The sequence below is a fragment of the Numida meleagris genome, chromosome 26, assembly GCF_002078875.1.
Source record: "Numida meleagris isolate 19003 breed g44 Domestic line chromosome 26, NumMel1.0, whole genome shotgun sequence".
Lineage (NCBI taxonomy): Eukaryota > Metazoa > Chordata > Aves > Galliformes > Numididae > Numida > Numida meleagris.
This window is the reverse complement of record NC_034434.1, coordinates 1,896,226-1,917,586: the sequence shown is the minus strand read 5'-3', so window position 1 is coordinate 1,917,586 and position 21,361 is coordinate 1,896,226. Positions and strand designations below refer to the sequence as shown.

General features: G+C 53.7%; 1 protein-coding gene across 2 annotated transcripts in view; it reads right to left on the bottom strand.

Moving 5' to 3' along the window:
* KANSL1 (KAT8 regulatory NSL complex subunit 1) overlaps positions 1–21,361 on the bottom strand; it is a 69,996-nt gene that overhangs the window by 40,032 nt on the left and 8,603 nt on the right. For both annotated transcript variants that reach the window (XM_021377658.1, XM_021377657.1), the window contains exon 2: positions 12,404–13,790. In XM_021377658.1, coding sequence (XP_021233333.1) covers positions 12,404–13,707 — 1,304 coding nt within the window. In that variant the 5' untranslated portion in view covers positions 13,708–13,790. The remainder of the gene's footprint in view (positions 1–12,403; positions 13,791–21,361) is intronic.

The following is a 21,361-nucleotide window of genomic DNA, read 5'->3' as shown; positions in this document are numbered from 1 at the left end:
TCATGGAAAAAAAATGCAGGATTAATTTCGACTCCTTTAAACGCAAAGATTCACCGTTCCATTCAGCCAGTGCAAGGTGCTGTCTGCCATGCCTGAGCAGCCAGGGAGAAACCAAAGCAATGAGTTCCCAGCCCTACTTCTGCTTTTCAGAGGGAACGGGATGCTCTTCTGCTCCACCTGCACTCAGATCAGCAGACAAAGAGCCCAGGGGGGGGGGAAGGAGAAACCCCAGCAACAAGAATCGCCGTGAACATACTAAGAACAGAACTGCTACAGGCCAGAAGATCGCTCTCCCTGATCCATAATGCCTTAAAAGAACAGAATAAAATAGACATCGTCGTCCTGCCATGTCACCCCTACTCCTCAGAGCCTCCCTGGGCACGCTGCATTTACACCCCCACCCTGGAGGGGGTGGAAGGGCACACGCTGTTGGCTGCTCCACCCGAAGCGTGCTTCCCTTGGACAGCACCTGCCCGGTGCTTTCAATCTGGTTCCGCTGATGCTTCTGCACAGAGCAGGGCTGCTCTCAGCCCCTGAGCAAAGCCCCGTGCAGTCGGAGCAGCGGGAAGGCTGACGCACACTGCTATCCATGCACCCCACGAGAGGGCTGCAGCCAGCACCTCCACAAAGAGCTGCAAGAGGAGCAGGAGCGAGGGGTGCGCTCGCACCCCAAGTTTTAGCCTTCGTTATTGGCCTGTTTCTTTAATTTGGATCCCCGGGCATCAACAGAACGTTATTTAATATCAGGCTCTGATTCGCAGGAATAGATTCTTCTAGAAGATGGGGTATTTTTAGCAGCTGCCTGGGTTGGCAGCGCTGGGACGCGCGGTACGAGAGGCAGAGCTCCCACCACCACCACAGCCCTCCCCGGGTGCTCGAAAAACCATCAGCTCCATCTGATGGGGACAGGTTTTGTTAAGAGCTGTGCTCGGCCCCGAGGGGAGAGGAGGGGCAGCGAGTGGAGCGTTGCAGACACTTCTCCCCAAGAGTTCCACTTTCTGATAGAAGTGAAGGCCATCCACTCCTTACTTTATTTACAAGCACAAGCAACCCGCAGCATTCACGTGTCCGTCAAGCAATTACGAGCAAAGGCAGCAAACAGAAATAGCCTGCAATACCACCATCGTCCGGATGCTCGAGAAAAGAAAACCTAAAGAGATTGACACCAAAAGAACAGAACGCAGATGCTCACTCCACTGAGATTTCTGCAATCTGCTGCCAACAGCGTTGTGGGTCTGATGGCCATGCAATGAATGGGACCAGTGGCCACTGCAGGGAGGTACCGGTCCTGAGCCCCACTGCTGTAGGACAGTGCTCTTCCGACCCATGTCGACGCTGTTCAGACGTGGCAGAAGAAAGCCTGAAACACATGGTGAAGTTTTCAAACGCATCCCAGGGCTGGGAAGCCAAGCGTTTCACAACAGAAGCCGACACAAAAGTAATTGTAGCAGAAACAAAGAGCAATCCACTGCGAGTCGATTGCTGCATCGCCTCCAAGGGTCCAAAGGGCTGAACAGCTGAGCTGTTCTGTGCTCTCCCTCCCTCAGACCCAGGGGATTCCCAGCTTTGGGAGGGATAGGGCATCTTCCCAGGAGTGCAGCTGGACCCAGAGCTGCCACGCAGCCACAGGGCTCCAGCACTGCCACTTGGCACACAGGGCTGCGACCGCCCCGCAGCCACCGGCAGCACTGCGACGTCCCACCTCAATGCGATGGGTATCAGGACAGAGGGAAATCTTCCCTCTGAAATCATCGTGCAGTCCCTTGTGTTCAATGCCAGGGCTCTCAAACTGATCCCAGCCAGCACTGAGCTAACAGGCAATTACGAAGATGCGCTTTTCAGCGAGATCATTCCTTGCTCTCCTTACGCTCCCCAAGACATCCCTGGGAGGCAGGAGGAGATGCTGCTCAGCTCGCAGCCCCACACGTGCCACAAAGGGATGCAGGCAGAGGGAGCTGGCTGGTCCCTAGGGATGGGGCACTGCTGCTCTGCACAGGGGACGAGGAGGAGCTGTCTCCACTGCTGCGAGCAGCCACAATGCAAGTCCCACTAAGAACAAGACCACGAATTCTCAGCACCTCCTTTGTCTAGGCAAGCATCAGCGACACAAATAACGAGATGTTTTTAGACAAGTAACTCTCAGAAATGAAGCGAGACACGCGGGAGCTCCCATACTTCAATGAATGCTCCATTTGTACCAGGTCAGCAGTTCTCAAGGGCAGCAGGACAGGCACAGGCACATCCCCGTATTTCCTGTCGGACCAAAATCCCCCGGCTCCAGACAGCAGCACGCTCACTGCACTACGCTAGTTTGACTCGTTGAGGAACTGCAACGCCTCCAACAGAGCTTCTCAGAGCAGAATACATCCTCCTGGCAAGCTCCAAAGGGAGGGGAAGGCGATTCAACTCTATACGGCAAACCCTTAACACAGCTCCGGCTGCAGCTGGCCGCGAGCAGGCAGACAAGAGTGAGATAAAAGCGGGTCTGAGGAATGCCACAACATCAGAGCGAAACAAAGAGGATTCCTACGGCAGATTCCCCCAGTAACACAGCAGCAGCAAGGTTCTCATTAGCAGGGCTCGCATCGTTACCGCTACGAGAGCGCTGACGTCTTGCAGCCGTTGCTTCGTGCCAGCATCACAGCTACCAGGGTGGGAATTCACCCTGAAGCCTGCAGCGTGTGGCAGCAGGTCTCCCGTGCTCCTTACCCTCTTTGAGGGCTGCACCACTGGCAGCAGAAGCGCTCAGCCCCCCACTGTGCTGCGTGAAGGACGGGAGGAAGGAGCGGAGCGCGGTGCAGCAAACCCACAGCTCCTGCCCTCGGGGAGGGGAGAACTCATACACACAGCGTTCTCTTTGAGAACAACGGGGAATTTTCAGCCGTTTTTCCATAATGAGTCCTGTTTCCTGAGTACGTCGCTGCTCCTTATGGCGGAGTGGCTCTGCCCCAGCGCTCAAGTTCACTTCGCAGCAGGCAAAACAAGCAGCTCCATCTGCACAGCGGCTAATCTCACCAGGGCTTACCTGTACCCGGCCGGCAGCGTTCGGTTTCAGGCGCTGAACATAAACCAGGGCACACCTGGTCACTGCACACGCACGGGGGGACGAGGCAGCGCCGCGCCATGACAACTCGGATGGGTTACGAAAGCTCCCTGCTCCTCCAGAGGACGCTGCTTTGAAAACAAACACCGCTCCGACAGCCAAAACAAGGAGAATTAGCTGCAGCGAGGCGCAGAACACCTGGCACCCGGGAGACGTGGATGCTCGTGCAGGAGGACAGCTAATGCAGGAGAGGCAGCAGGGCACGTGCGACGTTCCCAGCAAAGGCTGGAGGAGCTCATCACCAACTCAGCTGCAGACAGATGGAGCTTCACCCTCCACGAGCCCCGAGAGCTGCTCGTGCCCACTGAAAAGGCAGCTGTAAAGAAAGCCAAGCTGCACGCTGTGCAAGGAGGTTTAAGGTCTAACACAATAGCCCGCGTCCATCAAAGCTCGCAGGTAAGATTTTCCACATGCATCGCTTAATGAAAACAGGTTTAAGTCACAGGGAGTTAAGATGCTTTGGGCTGGCTGCCCATTTCCAGAGTGGGGTGGGGAGGGGGGGGTGAGCCAGAGGCTGCATAGGAGTGCTGCCCTCGGGCACAACGTGAATCAGCGCAGCTAAGGAAGGATCTCCACTAAGCGGATGCCTACACCTCAGGTTGAGTTATTGCATTTGAAAGGCAAGGCTCTGCCTGATCCATGCCTGGCAACACACCTTGCAAAGTCAGAAGACGATACTCAGGTGCTTGTGTTGTAAGGGTATTTCAAACTCATCTGCATCAGATTGATCTGTCTTGAAGCAGGAGAAGTGGTTAACGCCTTGCAAGCCTTCCCAGCGATGCTGTCGTTTCTTCAAGTTACTTTTTGCTGTGTCAGCACAAACAGCCCCTTCCCTCTGGCACTCGGGACCCCCAGCACACGGCCAGAGAGCAGCCCAGGGCAGAGCAGGAGCAGAGAATCCTTCCCTTGTTTCAGTCGGACACGGTGAAAAGGCAACGCCACGAAACATTGCGGACATGGAGCAAGAGCCCTGCAAGCGTTCTGCATTCAAAGCGCAGCCCCACAGAAGGCTGATTGTCTTGGGTTTTTTTCTGAAATAGCCAGCACTGGAATAGCAGCAGTCACATGGAGCAGGGCTCCGATTCACACAAAAATAGGCAGACTTCGCCGCTGTGGTTTTTATTTATGCTACTGCCCCGGCCTAGAAATGGCAGTAGTTGCTCAAAAGGAATCTTCACCTCCTGGCCAGCCAGATGCAAGCTTTAGCAGAGCTGGAAGCATGCAGAAAGCCTCTGCCTCCTCTCATCTGCCACCACTGAGCACAACAAGCACATCTACAATTTGCACTGAAGCCACACGACTATGGCAGAACACGGCATAGCGGGACACACACCTGCCCCTAACAGCACTGCAAGCGGAGCGCAGAGCTCAGCCTGGATCCTCAGCAGCTGCCATGTCACACTTTTCATTTTTTTTTTAGCTCACTTTGTTTCAAAAAGCCATAAACCTGAAGCACAGCAGCAATCCCCAGGCACCCAGACCGCAACTGGGCGGCACGTGGAGCAGTGGGGCAGGAGAGGCTCTGCACAGAGGGGATGGAGAGGCTGCAGTGCATCACAGCTCGGGCTGCACTGCTCCCTTTCAGTGGGTGCAGGAAAGGTGCCCACAGCCAATGCAGCTGCAGCACCCACCTGGCACGCACTCACCTCCTCCAGCACTCCCAAGGCCAGCTGCCATGGGTCACAGAGCCACAGGGCTTCTGCCACCCAGATACAAACTGGAGAGAGGGCAGAAAAAGAAAATGCAAGGTACCCTTACTTGCACAGCAAGCCAGCACCTGCCAGCAGCTCCTGCAGCATCCCAGCACGGAGGGCTGCTGCTCTGCAAGGGACTAAATGGGCAGAACGAAACCAGCAAGCTGCTGACAGGGACAGACGAGGACAGACAGCGTGCCACCCGGCCAGCAGCAGCTTCCCCATCACAAGGCACACGGCCTCGGAAGACTTAATACCTAACTCAGTCGAGAGATTAAATAACTAACTTGATAACAGAGAGCCACAGATAAGACACACGGAAGTGAGACGTTCGTGCACTGATGTTTAAGCTAATCTGGACCGCAGGAATTTCTTGCTGGGTTCCTATGGGCGATTTACCTGCAAGGTCAACCGAGCCCTTTGCTGCCTTCCGCTCCCCAGCCGGGCAGGGATAGCACAACTCAAACCCACATCCACTAAATGCACACGCAGGCTCCCCAGTCTGAGCCCTTTTTCTCCAAGAATCCATTTCTGAGACTTCTCTTAACTCTCCCCTAAAAACAAATGAGAAGGAAAAACCCGACCTTGCTTCTTACTCAAGAGTGGATTGGATTTGGTAATGCAGTGTAACATCATCAGCCCTGAAGCAGCAAAAGCTCAATATTGGTCATTAAATAGGAGCCACCAGGGAAATCACTAAATGCTGAGTGCCTGTAAAGCCCTATGAGCTCCTCTGCTGCAAAGACGCCCAAATGGAGCCGTCCCAGCTCTAATCCAACGAAGCTCCCAGAAAACCTCACCAACACAACGGGGGTAACAGCTCCAAATATTTAACCCAGTATCCTAAGAGATGGGAGCAAGCTCCAGCTGCACGCGAGCTGGGTTGAAAAAGCACTTCTGAGATATGTCCTGCCCGGCCTCGGACAATGAATGACAGCAGAACAATTGGCTTCCCACCCCCCAACCCCCTCCCCAAATTCGCAGTCTTCCATTAATAAAGTCCTGCCTCATACAAATAAAGTCCCGCAACATTTTCTACATCATTATGTGTTACTATGGAAACTGCAAAAAAAAAAAAAAAAGTCACAAATGCAAGCCTACAGCTCTGCTGCATCAGGGATGCCTTGATCCTCCTTATTTCCCCTTTCAATTTGGTGACCAAACGTTTTGAGCCTAATAAGAAAAAGTCACTGTTCCAGCGTGGGTGGGCGTCAGCGATTTTGCGCCGCTTGAAGTTACTGCGTGCTTTACTAAGCCAGCAGCCCAATGAAGATGCATCTCCCAAGGCAACCCAGCGTGTGCCCAGCGTGCTGGGAGGCACCTCAAGAAGTGGAGTGACACTCAGACCTCTGACTGCGCTGCTCGGTGCCGCAACCGCGGGGACATCCTCCGTGCAAGGAAGAGAACTCAGCAGAGCAGGGATGCGCGCATCTAACCGAGGAACGGAGCTCGAGCCCTTTAAAGCAGACAAAATACGTTAGAGAACCGAGCACTCGAGAACAGAGCGCGCTCGGCCATTCATTAAGCAGCGCCAATTAATCCGCTCCAGCGGCGGCGTCACGAGGCGCGCCGGCCAAACTCCGCCACCATTATCGCAGGGAACATCTCGTATTGCAGCTCCCACATCATGGTTGCACATGAGGGCCGGGGAGCGAGCACGCAGCCATCTGCCAAGCCATTTGCCTCCGTCGACCTGGTGGCTGCTGGCTACCTGAGCCTCAATGCAGATCTCTACCCCCCCCGGGCACCGCAGCCCCACGAGCCGCTGCTGCACGCACTGCTGGGGCAGCGGGAATGCTCCCCACACACGCGGCTGTTTGCAGCAGCTTGAGACACGCCGACTCCTAACGAAAGCAGTGGATGGAAGCTCTCAGCAGCACAGCTCTGCAGCTGCCCCGGTTGAAACAAACTCTCTTTAAGCAGGGCAGCCCCGTGGTGCTGGTGGGGGCCATGGGAAGCCCCGGCTCGGTGTGCCTGTGCCAGGTACCTCCCGTAAATAGCTCGCTCAGCGCCGCAGCGGCATTCCAAAAGGCAACCTCGCCGCAGAGAAGGTCAGGGGGGAAAGAAGAGCTGGATGTTACTCAAGCAAAATACTTCGTTCCCTCGATGACCGGCACATCAGTAACTCTTCCAACAGCACAGAACCGCAGCTCAGGCTGGAGAACGGAACCAGCACCAGCGCAGGACCCAGCCGGCTCCAGACGGGCAACTCCAACCGACCAATGGCAGCTGCAGTTTGTTTCTGCCTCCTGGCTGAGTCACTAACCAGTAACACCACAAACCGGCAAAGGCACGCGTCCGTCCGTCCGTCCTTCCATTCGGAAACACAGCAACTCCCAGCCGGGTCGGTGCTGTAAGCTCCACCTGGTCCGAGCGCTTCCTCCGAGGAAGGCCCAGCAGAGCCACCCCGATCTCCAAGCCTTGGAAAGGAGACGCTCAACCAGGGCGTGCCCAAAACACACAGCATCAAAAATTCGGGGGGGGAGGGGGCAGGGCCTGATGAGTGAGGGAAGGGAAACGCTTTCCCTGGGCTGGAAGGAGCGCGGAGCCGCTGCCAAGCGAGCGCAACCGGAACGGAGCTGCTGGAAGGGAGAACAAAGGAGGGGGAAAGAAGCCAACGCCGCTGCATAATGAAAGCCAAAGTCCTGCGGGGAGGAAAAGCACATCTGCGAAGCGCACCTCTGCGATCTCTTGAAGGAAGCCCACGTTTGCCATTCCTCCGCTTTTTCATGTCAGCCACAGTCACTTTTCATCTTGGATCGGCATCAGAGAGGAGAAGAACGCATCTCCGCGCCGCAGCCGCTGACAGATGCGGTGTAACGCAATGCAGGTCGGCTCCCCATGCCCAGACGGGGGCTTCAGAGCTCAACAATCGAGATCAGCTCTGAACGGGGCCCCTTCCCCTTCCTAAAACGCCAAGTGCAGCTTCACAGGAGGCTCTGGGAAAGCAGACAAGCTGCCACGCCGGTCCTGCAACACCGGTTCGCGCTCACAAACGTTGTTCTGCTCCTTCAGATGCTGCTATGGACTTCTTCCAACGAAAAGTCAAGTAAATATTTATTCAAACCCATCCAAAGCGTCACCCACATTTGAAGGAGAGCCCGCTCCTCCCCGCTGCCCCACCGGGTCAGGGCTGCAGACACAAAGCGCGATGTACGCCTGGTGCCAGCCCCCAGCCGATTTCCAGCTCCCCGCTTTGCGTCTCACAGATGAGTACAGGCAGAGATGCAACTCGCAGCAGAAGCCAAAACCCAGCAAGGCAAAGAGAGTTCCACCACGAAACAAACGATGCGCGCCCAACTCTTGCTGCTGGAGCGCCCGCAGGGTCAGCACAGCTCCAGCGCGCTGACAGAGCGCTGCAAGGACGGTGCTGTGCTGCATCCCGCCCCACAGCCCAGCTGAGCACCGTGCCCTCAGCCTGTGACCTCCCCCTCTGACACAGCTTCAGCCCAGGAAGATATATTTAACCCAAGGCATCAAACTCCCTCTAGGATGAAAGCCAGCACTACCCTAACGAGCTCTGCGGATGGCAACGTGAGCGCTGAGCAGACACCCAACCCCTGCATGCTCCGGCGGGGGATCAAGCCGGGATAAAGCGAAGCAGCGTGCTCAGCATCCCCTGCACCTCCACACGGTGTGCACGGCCACGGCTGCTGCGAGAAATAACACTCATTTTTCTTAACGTCTTTTCCGAGCAGTGTTCTCACGTGGCCTCTTTTCTTACAAGCAACAGGGACTCGCAGAGTGTCCTACTTACTCTGGATACCTGATTAAGCGTTTCTGAACAATGAACGGCTCCCTGCTCTTCCGCTTTCACATGCAAAGCAAGCACATGCTCAGGATTTGCTCTCTTTCTCTCCCTCCTCCTATGAAAGTCGTTTGAGGGGCATCACTCCGACCAACGCGCTGCTGCCGAGCAGAGGCGACTGCAAGTAATTCAGGTCTGACACAGAGAGATGCTCACAAATGGGTTAGGAGCAGCGCTGCAGTCAGGACCTGCAAGCACAGCTGGAAGTCAAGGATGAGAAAAACACCACGAAAGCACAAGCAAAAAAAAAAAAAAAACGTCATGAAGTGATGAACTTCCAATTGCTCTGCGTAAATGAGAGCAAAACGTGTTGGTGGAGCGCAGGGAAAGCTTCCTCACTCTGCAGCGTGGGATCTGCCCCATGCCACCGACACAGAGATGTTATTTATAGGCCCGGAGACAGAGGCCACCTTATCGCTCTCGCACGTGAAAAACAAAAGGAAGGGAGAAAAACCAGAATTTCGGAATTCTAATTGCTCAGCCAACTGCTGCACCGACCGCAGCCTCCCCAAAGACAGCCCCTAAGTGCAGGACCCTGAAATGAGTGCTGACAAAAGCACCCACGAGCAAAAAAACCTTCGTTACCGCTCCAAGCCCAGCAATGCCCCGTCCACCCAGGCAGCACAGGGAGGAGCCATCACAGCAGCTCCCGGGCTGTGCAGTGATTCACTGCAACGCTGCAGTGCAGAAGGTGCTCGGATTTCCCACTATTACATGGGATAATTAGGAAGCGCGCTCCCCGGCATCCTGACCGCGGGCATCGCCACGGCTGCACCCAGGGCACAGCCCGAGCCTGCAGGAGGTGCTGGGAACTGGCCACTAAAGCCTTCAGCTCGATGCAACTGCCGGGCAAGGGGCCTGCAATGAGTAAAGTTCCCATCAAATACTGGTTTTGATCACTTTTTCAGGAATATTCTCAGCCCTTCAGAGGTTGCAGATGGCAAGGGTGACTCGCGCCTCGCTGCCCAGCTGATGACCACGTGGCTGCTCGACACAGGTAACTCATCGGCCAGAAATAGCTGCAGAGTTCTGATGAAACTCATCCGCAGCCAAACGCGAGACAAAGAAACCAGACTGAGGAAGGCAGCTGCTACAGACACACGTCTAACTAGCTGCATGTCATTAGTCTGGGAGCAAATGAAACCATGTGCTGCTGGTCCTCGATCCACCTCAGTCTAAACGCACCGTGAAGCAACCCAACCTGCACGTGCTTGCTTTCTGTATTAGCTGCGTGAGACTCGAGAGCGCCTTATTAAAGCAAGCCCACGGCTGGCGGGGCTTCCCAAGAAAGGTGTCACGAATAACCTCCCTGCCTTGGTTATGCATTACACGACGGCCTGGCTATCTGCCTGAACGACAGCACCTCCCCAGGCTGGGAGCGCTCCAAAAGGACCCACCGAGTTCTGCTGGAAGGATGCAACCCCTGCTGGATGGGCAGGCCAGGCGGGCTGCAGCAGGGCCAATGCTTCAAGTCTGTCCTTGACCAGCTGCCGTTTCTGGAATGCCACCGTGCCAGAAAAACTCAAAGGTCAGCTCTTATCTAAGCACGATGTAAACAGGTCTTTGTTTCTTTTGCATGCTTCTACTCGGATCCCACAGGCAGCGCGGCCGCTCGCTGCAAGCAGGCTGCAGGGCAGCACTCACAGCATCGCCCTCCCTAGGCAGCTCCGAGCCAGCAAGGAGTTTCTTGGGGGAAGGAAGGAGCAGAACCAAGGGACGAGGCAGAGGTTTTTAGGCACCATCAAGATATTCTGTCTCGCTATTGAAATTATGAATAAACAGAGTAAAAAAAAAAAAAAAGTCTTCCCTCTAATAAGGAAATTCAGCAAGCTGCAAAAGGCAGCCGTACTTGAGCAACGCTGCAACAAGGCTTGGCGTTCTGCGCTCACACAAACATGGAACAATGCTGCTGCACATACAAGGAGCTGCCCAAGGCAGCTTCCCAGTGGAAAGTCAGCTCTTCCCCTCCCTGTCTCGTACAACTGCTTTGAGAAGAAGGCCATTCAGATGTGCCGGGACGCACCGGCTCCTAGGGCTGACTTCAGGAGTTCCAGTCACAAGCACCAATGTGCACTGAGCCTCAGCAGCAGCAGAGCTCACGAGACCCAACGTCAAAGCACTCCATGCCAACAGGACAGTCAATGCCGCAAAGGCCAATCACTAAACACCCACAGGCATCAACTTTAAACGAGGTTTGGTGGGCCTGCCCTAGATGCCAGTACGCACGCACAGCAGCTTCTGACACTGCACACACCAGAAGGAGCGCTCTTCGTTGGCTTTCAAATCTTTGGCTTTTAAAGAGGGCTGGGGAACGTACAGGCATGACTAACACAAAGGGCAGAGAAGTCAGCGAAGGATTTCAACCGCCGTGCCTCTGAATACCGCGCTTCCTCTTGGGATTACGATGAGCAGCAAGGAAATTTCACTTTGCTAGACAACACATGAAACCCGCAATATAGGGAATTTAATATTATCTCGGACAGAAAACTCTGTCAGATGCCGCCCCTAATAGCTACAATAGTCATAAACTCAGCTTTGCTACGAATCCCAACAGTTGGCAGGCATTACAAAATAGGAATAACGCTACTGAACTCATCTCTAACAGCACGAGGGCAGGGTGCCCCTACATCCAACCAGCACACACCACGTGCTCAGCCATTCAGAAATTCATCCTATGCCAGCATCCCAGAATACGATGTCAAGTTCAGCTAGAATTCAGTATTTGAGAGCCGTAACATGCGACACGTTTATTAGCGCTCATCCCCATGAGCGGGTTTTTTGAAGGGATGCTCAAGTTCCGAGCACGCGCCGCATCCGCCCGCCTCACTCAGTCCAATTTGTCACCGTCCAGGCCAAGCGCAAGCATTGCTATCAAAATCCATCCAATTGTTTCTCCAGAGACCCCAGCAAACCCCAGCCGGGGGGGATGCCAGGAAGGTCCCCACTCCAGGGAGGACCACTGAGCTCCGAGCTCAGCACAGAACAAACACGTCGTCCACCCGTGCAAGGAACGTTTCACGCAGCCCAAACACAGAACCCGGCCTTTCCAGAGACCTGCTCTAAATACTGTGATAAGCTCTCCTGGGGAAAAATGCTTTTCTTTGGAAGAAGAATTTCTCACGTTCCTTGACCTGTCAAGGCCACTCTCCTTGATGATGATTTTCCTCCTCCACACACAAACTCGCAGCTAATACTCATGCAAACAGCATCCAGTTAACAGCACATTAGGCTGCTGTCATCGTTCAATGCCTCTCACAAATGAGAAGATTCCCACCAGCCACCTCCCGGAGATGAAGGAAGACGACACGCTCGCTCCACACTTCCACCAGCACTCACACCAAATCCTTTCAGACTTTTCTCTCCCCCAAGCATTTGAACAGAGAAAAAAATTACAATAAAATAGAACTCTGCCGTCAAAGATTCTGACTGGCCTTACTGGTTTACAACAAAGATTCCCACTGTGAAAAGACAAACGTTTCAGGGGACAGGTCCAATGTGCAAGCAAGCAACCAGACAGAACTGGCTACAGTATTTTGGGTCTGCTGCTTGAGCTGCCGCAGGCAGCGTGTCCAGGGCTCGCTGCTCTGCTGAAACACCAACAACTGGGGGCATGCAGAATGCCTGTCTTCATGCTGAACTAGGAAGCAGGCCACAAGTCACACCACGCCAGCTTTAACCTTTACCGCTTCGACCTAAGGCAATCAAAACGTGCCCCTGTAACACCCAGGTTTTCCACCTGCCACCTTTCACCTCGCTCTTCACCCTGCCAGAATTAAGCAAAGTACGACTGCTACTCACAGCGGTACGTGGGGCTGCTCTGGATCTGCTTTGGTCAGTTCCTCCTCTTCAACGTCAGACTCTCCTCCTGAGCTGCTGTCAGTGACATCCGAGTCAAACGCCTGTTCGCTGGATCTCAAGTTGGCCATGCCACTGGCCGTGAATCTCTCCAGTTCTTCCGATATTGAATCGCTCTTCAAGAAGCTGCTTAGGCCTTCCGAAGTCACTGTCTCGCTCGCAGCTTTCCTCAAAGCTGCTTCTGCTTTTCTGGTCAACATCAACTGGCTCCGATGCCTCACAGGGTCCAAAGTCGGAAGCTTGCTCAGAGTTTTCTCCAAGAAGCCCCCCAACTGCTGCTGGATGTGTCTCTCCACCTGCTTCGCCTGCACCACCTGCAAACGTTTCTGCAGCCTGCGAGCACGGTTCTCAATGTCTGCCTGCCGCCGCAGCAACGCCCTCGTCCTCATCTCGGACTCGAGAGCGCTGTGATGACCTGCTGACAGAGAGGGCTTCTGCTCCTCCAACTTACCGCTCCCGAAGTCTGAGTGACCGCCAACCCCGGGCAACCTCGTCTCTCCACTGCCACCCTCGAGCACCTGCTGCTGCTCCGTGGAATTAAGGGAAGATTTGTTTGCAGTGCTATTATTGCTAAAAGGAGTCGTGCGTTCCGCATCAAGGCTTCTGTGTGGAAGAGTGCAATTGGTCAACCCGGTCTTCAAGTCCCCCAACTCAGAACCTCCTGCGTTATAGTCAACGCCCTGGAGGGCAGCAGCAGGAGAAGCACACTTCCCACCATTCAGAGCACTAGAGTTTTCATGGTCTGAATTGGTACTTTTGGCCAGCTTCTTGGCCAAGCCATTTACAGGCGCTTGCGGGAGAGGTGGCTGGCTATTAGTACTCATTGTTTTCAGATTCTCCAAAGTAAATTCCAACACCGGTTGCCTCCCCAACAGATCACTCGTTTTCAAGAAGGACTGAGATAAGAGAGAGTGAGATTTAAGGACTGTCTGCTTGTTGAAGACTCCTTGCAGCTTCAGAGGCTCTTTTGAAGAGACAGATGTTACATCCGAGCAGAGATAAGAGGCCACTAGCGGCTGCAGCTTGCCCAGCTCTTCCTTCGTGGGGTTGTTTCGGAAATCTAAACTGGGATCCTCCGGAGCAATGGCTTTCCTTTTGGTGCCGTTGGCAGCCAGGAGGATGTTGTTGGCGTTGCCGTTGCTCTCGGCACTGCCAGGCGACAAGGTGGAGGACGGGGGAGCCAGCTTGAATCGGATGTGGTGAGCTTCAGCTGCTGCGTCAGTGAGAGCGGGCGCCATCGCAGCCATTCAGCACAGAGAGACGGGAAGTCCAGCCTCTCCCGGTGCCGAGGCCAGCTCCACTGCCTCCCACTGCCTCTCCCGAGGACAGCCTGCAGGAAGGAAAGGAGAAAGACAAAGTTAAGCCACGCACTCAGAAAAAGCACGATAAGCAAGGAGATCGCAATGAGATGCAGTGATCCGACGCCCCGGTACAAAGCCACAAGCACTGGGCGCAGCGCATCCTCCCCGTGCCACCAGCAGCCCTGCACCGAGCGGAGCCACGGGGCAGGTGAAGACAGAAGTGGCACCAGGTGGGCTGGCCCCAAGGATCCCCCAGAGCACCCACCGAGCAGGCCCACCTCCTTCCAGGCCTTCAGGAACGGTTCGGCCCCAGGTACCACAGCCCACTGCCCAGCACCCAGCTCCTCTTTAAAAACCCCTGGGCTACGTCTGTAAAACACTCTTCACTCCTACTACTGCCAATTCAGGTAGAAGAAGTAACAAGTGAGAACTGTAACATGCAAGAGAAAAAGGCCTTGAGGGGAACAAATCTCCATCTGCTCCAACTCCCAGTGGCTAAAGAAACCCCACAACTCCACGTCCGCTGGCAAACCCGCTAAAGGAAAGCCTTGGATTTCAAGGAAGTCAGTTTCCCGGTGTGCATGAAGCCTGCTTTCCCAGAAGTTCATTTCCGAGCAGGCCAGGTGATTTCCAGTGTTAGCAATTCCCACTTCTCTTTCAAAAAGATGGATAAAGATTAACTCGCACCATGACAGAGCAGTTCTGCACTGACCATAACAGAAAGCCACCAACTTAACTCAACCAGATCAAATCAGTTACGAAAAACAACCGAAGACATTTCATTCATATATATATTTCAACCCTTTTTTCCCCTAGATAGCAAGTTCCTGGTCATTTACCTATTTTCTCTACGACTAAGGAGTGACAGCCCTGTGAATGCTTTTTTGTTTTTGCTCAAGCAGCATTCACATCACCCACAGGACAGGCTTTTCTATCGGGACAGCAGTCACTTCACTCTCCTGTTGCTGCAGAAGTTGAGTAGTACTTTCACAAGCTATTTCAATGTCAATGTAACAATAAGGAATTGCACTGATGCCTTGCCCGATATGCCAATCCTCTAATTTCACATAAATTTGCATAAGCTTGTTGTAGCTGCTCATTAACGCACCCCAATGACCAAATTAAACACCATTTTATAGGATAAGTGAGGACTATCTCAAGTTTAAACACGGTGAATGAGCAAAACTTAGCAAGTTGGTTTGGTTTGGGCCTTATCCAGCTGCACCACGGTTGTCCCCAGTGTCAGTAGGTACCTAAGCCAGCTAAAAGAACCACATTTAAATCTCACTCGTGTTTGCTTCTCTGCCCTCTCCATCCTACTCCTCTTGGACCTTCCAGAACTTGGTGGATGGGCATCGTCCTCTGCCAATTGGGAATGGAGTGCTGCTCTCAAGTCAGACCTGAGCAACCCAAGAGAAAGCCCAACTCTCCACCACGCAGCTCTGAGCTCCACCTCCCCAAGAAAGATCAGCAGAGATTAAATCACTTTCAGTTATACCGCTAAGAATCACCAGGTCCACATCTCAGACCTTCCCCAGTTACCCAGCCTACAGACATGTGACACACACAAAGAAGACGGAGGAGAAGGGATACACTCAGAGAAACTGATAAACAAAGATTTGAAGCTGTAACAGCAACACAAGAGATGCCAGGCGTGTGTTCAGGCCTAAAAGTCCCCTGCCAACAAAACCTTGCCTATTTTGTAACCAACATACCTTACCCTCTCCGAACAAGAACACTGCATACCTAAAAATCTAATACACGTTGCACTGGAAATAGTTTTTACATCATCATATGGGCCCATAAATAAAGAATGGCCATAACTCTTCAGAGCAGAATGCAAAAAGGAACTGCAGGGAACTTTCCACTTGTAGCTAAGACACCCTTGGGACAGGAAGGAAAAAAAGAGCTTCAGAATAAAGGACTTCCCCACTACAGCGTCCTACCAAGGCACACACACTGGGAGTGTCACTTCCACACTGCTCTGCCCTCCAAAGGGAGGTCCTGGCTCGGTGCTCTTTGCCACCATGACACGGCAAGATACGGAGAGCAGCTTAGGAAACACCCACACTGCCAAACAGAGCAACAACCCGTGCCTGGTGCAGGGCGCAGCAACTCCTACCAACCCAGCCACTTCAGCTCACCGAGGCTGAAGCGTATTTTGGAGCAAATTTGTAGGTCATCCACTTCAGTTGCATTAAGAGAAGTAGAAAACGGAAGCAAAGCTTTCATGCTGCCTCTTCCTCTGGGTTAGCAAACCGCTTTAAAAAGAAAACCCTCCCACTAAGCCAGCACAAGCCTCCCTCCACTTGTCGTGTTGTGGACAGCATTTATAATTCTGAAGCCTGGAAAGGCTCCCTTAGTAAGTCTCTGTTCTGGTAGCTTAAAGATGACCTCCAAAAGGTACTGCGTGTATGTTCGCTTTTTTTTTTTTTAAAAAAAAAGTCCTTGGAAACTGTGTGCTAGGCAGTACTGAACCACGAACAGCCCTTGGAAGAATCACTAATGATCATCTGGGACCATGCTTTCCCCCAAAGCCTACAACAGAGCGAGGTGTTTGTTATCAAAGCCCCCTGCAAGCACCAGCAACTTCCCTCTAGGAGGACAGAGGGGACGTGGTGAGGTGAGCACGGGGAGAAGGAGGAACAGAGAAAGAGTCGTCAGCGTGGACACAGCCTGGGGAGCTCTGAGAGGGTTCCAAGAGTTCTGACGGTCATTCTAAGAACAACCTAAGTGTTCTGAACCTTCTGCCTGCCCTGGGACTCCAACAGTGCTGGTGAGCCCGCCCCACAGGTCCCATTCCCAGCACCTCCCACCCGAGGGGCTGGGACCATTGGGATCACTGCAGGACCCCACTGCAGACATCCACCAGTAACAGGGCAGCTGGAGCTCACTGCAATGTCTCCAGAATCCACCAGTACACCCTTGATTTTTTATTTTATTATTATTATTTTTTTAATTTAAAACTAGAGTGCTGCCAAAGCGGTCAGCATTAATTAACAGAGGGAAGATGAAAGGCTCCAGCAGGCAGGTAGGAGCAGGGGAATGGCAGCTCGCTTGGCTCCCATTGCTGCCTCAGGAGCCCCCCATGGCCACCGAGGGAGCAGAGCCCTCGGGACAGGTGCCCTCACCCACAGATCCACATCACCTCCACCGACGCCGCGTTTCCCACCACCCGCCTTTCTTGAGTAGAGCAGAGTGAGGAGGCAACACTGGGTTGCTTGGAGAGGCAGGAGGAGGGCCAGTCCTTGCACCCAGTCACACCACCCTCCCCAGCAGCCACTGGGTCACGATGCCCCGGAACAGTTCTCCTTTGGCACACTGACTTAGAGACCATCTGCTTCTGGAACTCGATTTTAGAACTAGGCCCTGAAAGAACCGGCTTTCCAAGCACACGATGGCGTGCAACACCTCAGGACATGGGCCCAGAGCGAACACAGGTTGTCATTCTGCGTGAGAGGAGTTTCAGGAGGAAGGATCAGGCACCAGAAGGCTCACAGGGAGACTGGGAGAGCTCCCAGCGCTGGGAACAGCGGCACTGGGGTCCTCTGTGCAGCCACAAAGGCCGCGGCCTACAACCCACGGGACCGCGGCCCACTGGCAGCGCTCCCTCCATGGCCCTCAGCAATGGCCACGTCTGCCACTTCTGCAGAACTCCTCCTGGAGCTGTACTCCCTGAATTTCCACAGAACTGAATTCCCCACTGAGTTTCAACCCTTGACGCCTGTACGTGAAATTCCAGTCTGGTTTCATCACGTGCCAAAGAGCACCGGGACTGCTCCCATGGAGAGCTCACGGCCCCGCGCTCCCCCATATCTCCATCCAAACCCACTCAGCAACACCCCTTTTCCTACGCCTTGTGCCAGAAATGGCGAGAAAGAAAGGGAATAAAAACCCCTTTACATCTCACTCTGACACTGGAAGACGCCATGCAAACCTCTACGCCCAGAGAAATGCAGGAACTCAACCCAAGCTGACACCCTGCACCTTAGAGACATCTCCTGCATCCACGAGACGTTACCCATCTACACCTAGCATCCTCTACGTGCCTTTTGTATCTCCCTCCACACCGTCAGACATATGTTTACTAATTGAGAGAGGCTGACACGAGGAGCAATCCCAAGGCTTTAATTAGGGATATGTGACAGGCGAGAGCAGGACGATAAAGGCATCGACAAGCAGCGGCCACGACCGGTGTTTGAGAAGTGGGCTTTTTTTTAAAAGCCCACAAAATGAAGAAGGTTAAGAACCATACTGCAACATGTACACAACTATCTTCCACGTATGTAACAACAGATGGATCTCAGAAGGAAAAATAGGGATTTTAATATTAAGAACTTCCTGGGGAATTGCACTTCTGCTCTGGAGCAAAGGAAGATCACCATGCTCCGCTTCTGCAGCCCTTATTTCCAACCAGAAGCCCTCAAGATTGAACTAAAAGCTGCTGCTTTTCCCTTGCTAGCTCACAGAAGCTGCAGGGTCTTTTGGCGACTTCAAGAAGTGACCCAAGGTTTCTTTCTTCAATGATGCATTACACCCAAATTCTTATTGGACTGAAATAAAACTGATCAATTGCACGATCGGAGGGAGAGAAGGTTTTATCAGCCTGATGTCATAAAAAAAACAAAAGCCACAAAGCAAGGTTGGCTGTCATCTGCCCAGTCAGAAGCCTGGAAAGTCAAATAATCACAAGCAAGAACGGCTTCACCAGGTAAATAAAGCATCTGGAGATAAAACACTCATTGCTTTTGTGTTCCACTTCCAAGCAAAGTTGCCTGCTACAGTCAAATAAACAGCAGCACGGTGTAAGAAAATAATGGGATGTCTGCAGAAAGCAGCAGTGTGACAGCACTCCCGAAGACAAAAAAACAAGCTTTAATTATGAAATCTGGGTCTCCCCCCTCAGCCAGCATCAGAGAGATTTTGCTTTTCTTTCGCGTAATCTGGGCAAGCTGCCCAGGAAATATGAAAACCTGAACTCAGGGCTCAGAGAGCAAGTTAAACAAAAAACCAGAACTGCCTCTTTATTTTAAAGATGCACTTCCATTCGCTGGGCGCTATTCTGGGCACCTTTACTCAAAAGCAGGCAAACTTTTTTTTTTTTTTTTTAAACCAAAACTTGATGGCCCCGCTGATCAATGTCACCACCGCTGTGCTCTAGCCCTGCAGGACCGCCACCACCAGTGCCACGCTCTAAGCACCTCCAGGTGGGCTCCATCAGCCCAAGCTGGCAGGCCAGCTCCCCCCAAGTTCCTCATTTCGGATGGAGCTCGTGAGAGTTCTCTGGGATGCTTCTCTGCAGGCCTCAGCTTTCATCGCTGCCCAGATCTCACGGCACAGAACAGCCCGCGAGGAGCACCACGCAGCACTGAAACCGAGATGGTATGAAGCCCAGAATGGAGATGCTTGCTGGAGACGATGCTGTCACACAGCACAGGCTCCTTCTTAGGGGGCACAACCACAGCCCCAGACCTTTGCAGCTTCTCACTCAGGGTAAGGCAGCCTGAGCTAGCCCCTCCCATCGCTGCAGCCCTTGACAGGAAGTTATAAAGATCTCAGAGAGGAGACTGCGAGGTTGGATAGAGCTGCAGATGAGAAATCTCTAAGGTCCTTCTTCTGCTCACATCTCTGAGGTCCAAGAAAAACAAACAAACAAACAAACAAAAAAACCCCCAACAAGCTCTAAATGGGATAGATTTCAATGAAACTTCGGAATTTTCTAAGAAAACATTTGGCTTTCTACTTTGAGAAGTTCGCAGCAGAAGCCTGAGCGCCAGGCGGCACCGCGGCCTACCCAGGCCCACTCCAGTTCCCTCTCTCCAGATGCAGCCGTTGTCCTCTCCCCATTTCTTCAGCACAATTCCAACCCAAACCCAAACAGGGCTCTGACAACAGAACAAAGCCCTCACAGCCACGAGCACAGCTCATTTCAACACCCCTCTCCATCTCGAAACAAGAGCTCAGCAGCCATTGGCAACCAAGGGCTCCCAAGGAAACAAGGCACTTGTGTCCCAACTCGCTCATGGATTTACCCACACCTGAACCCGGGCTGAGGAGGGCACGGCGTGTCATGGGATGATGTTTACTGCAGCGCTGGAGCTGCAGGACTCCCAGATTACAGCGTGACAACTCCCTGCCCAGATGAGAAGAAGCAGAAAGCCTCTGTCCCCTGCCAGCTATTTGTTATGGAAAGCCGCATCCTCGGAGGCGCTCCTCGCACGGTGGGAAAACCACGCGGCGATTCGACGCGATTTCTGTTTCTCCTTCCAGCCACACGTTGTATTCCTGGAAGTTTTGAGCAGGGCCGTGGTATTTATAAAAATGTTGCAGCGGAAACGGCGCTTCTCAGCTCACCTGCTGCCCGGGCTGGCCAATGCCGGGCGGCGGAACTGCAGCGCTCCGAGCAGCAGCACGAGTCCCACCTCAGCCGGTGCCACTGGTGCGCGACCCACCTGAGAGAACTCAACTCCCATGTACGGCTCAGCTGGCTCAGAATCCAGTAATAAAATTAAATACCAGCGTCGTAATGCGACGTGAAGTTTCAGCTCCCAGTGAGCCCGGCCCTTACCCTTCTCCTTAGCAGCCTTATCTCCGCGCCGGGTCCTACCCTGCCTGGAAGAGCCCTCGGAGGCTCGGGCGGACGCAGCGCTGAGCAGGAGGAGGGTGGAGTGCCCGAACTCCCCAGACATTCTTTGTTCGGAGCCTCCATGAGATAATGGCAGTGGCGCTCACAAAAATAACAGTTATAAACAGGGCAAAAGGAAGTGACTTTGGTCAAAGCGCTGCTCAGTTCCTCCCTCCCCACCCCCCCCCACGCTCCGGTTTTTTGTGATGTCAGGATTTCAGCCGCTCTCCGGTTACCAGAGGAGCTCCGAGGGATGACGGGACTCGAGGACGGAATTAAACAAGAATTAAAAAATAAAAACGCGAGAATCCGATGACTGAAGCGGTCATCCGCCGCTTCATCATTTCAAAAGAAGGGGGAACACCACTCATCCTCATTGCTCCATCGTTACCGACCAGCTCCGGCAGCACCGAGTTCCACAATGAACTGTTCCCGCAGCAGCCCGCCCCGTGCAGCCCTGCGCAGCCGCTCGCATCGCGGCAGTTCCTCCGCGCCAAAACCGCGAGCCCCGAGCCCCGGCTCCTCCGCCGGCCCGCTCAACTCCGGGCAGAATTACGGCTCCGCACCGACCCGCAATGGGAAAATTCAGGAGGAGGAGGAGGAGGAGATGCCGAAGCAAAGCGGAGAGAATCCTCCGCGAAAACAAAGGCTATAAAAAGGACAAATGCGGTTTAAAGGGAGAAGGCGGAAGGCAGCGGCGTGCCCCAGCCCGGCGCTCACCTCCCGCCGTCTGGGAGGGCTGCCGTGATGTCACGCAGCACCGCACGGTCCGGCTCGGAGCTCGGCACCGCGCAGCCCTGCAGTTCCTCCCACGTCCTGACCGGCTCCGTGGAAAACTACAGTTTTGTCATTCAAGTGCGTTTTACATAACAGGCGGCGCGAGCCGGAGCCCGCGCTCTGCTCCACCTGTACACAAACGGGATTAGCGGGGAGGGGGCAGCGCTCGGAGCCCCGGGCTGCGGGGCTGCAAGGCAG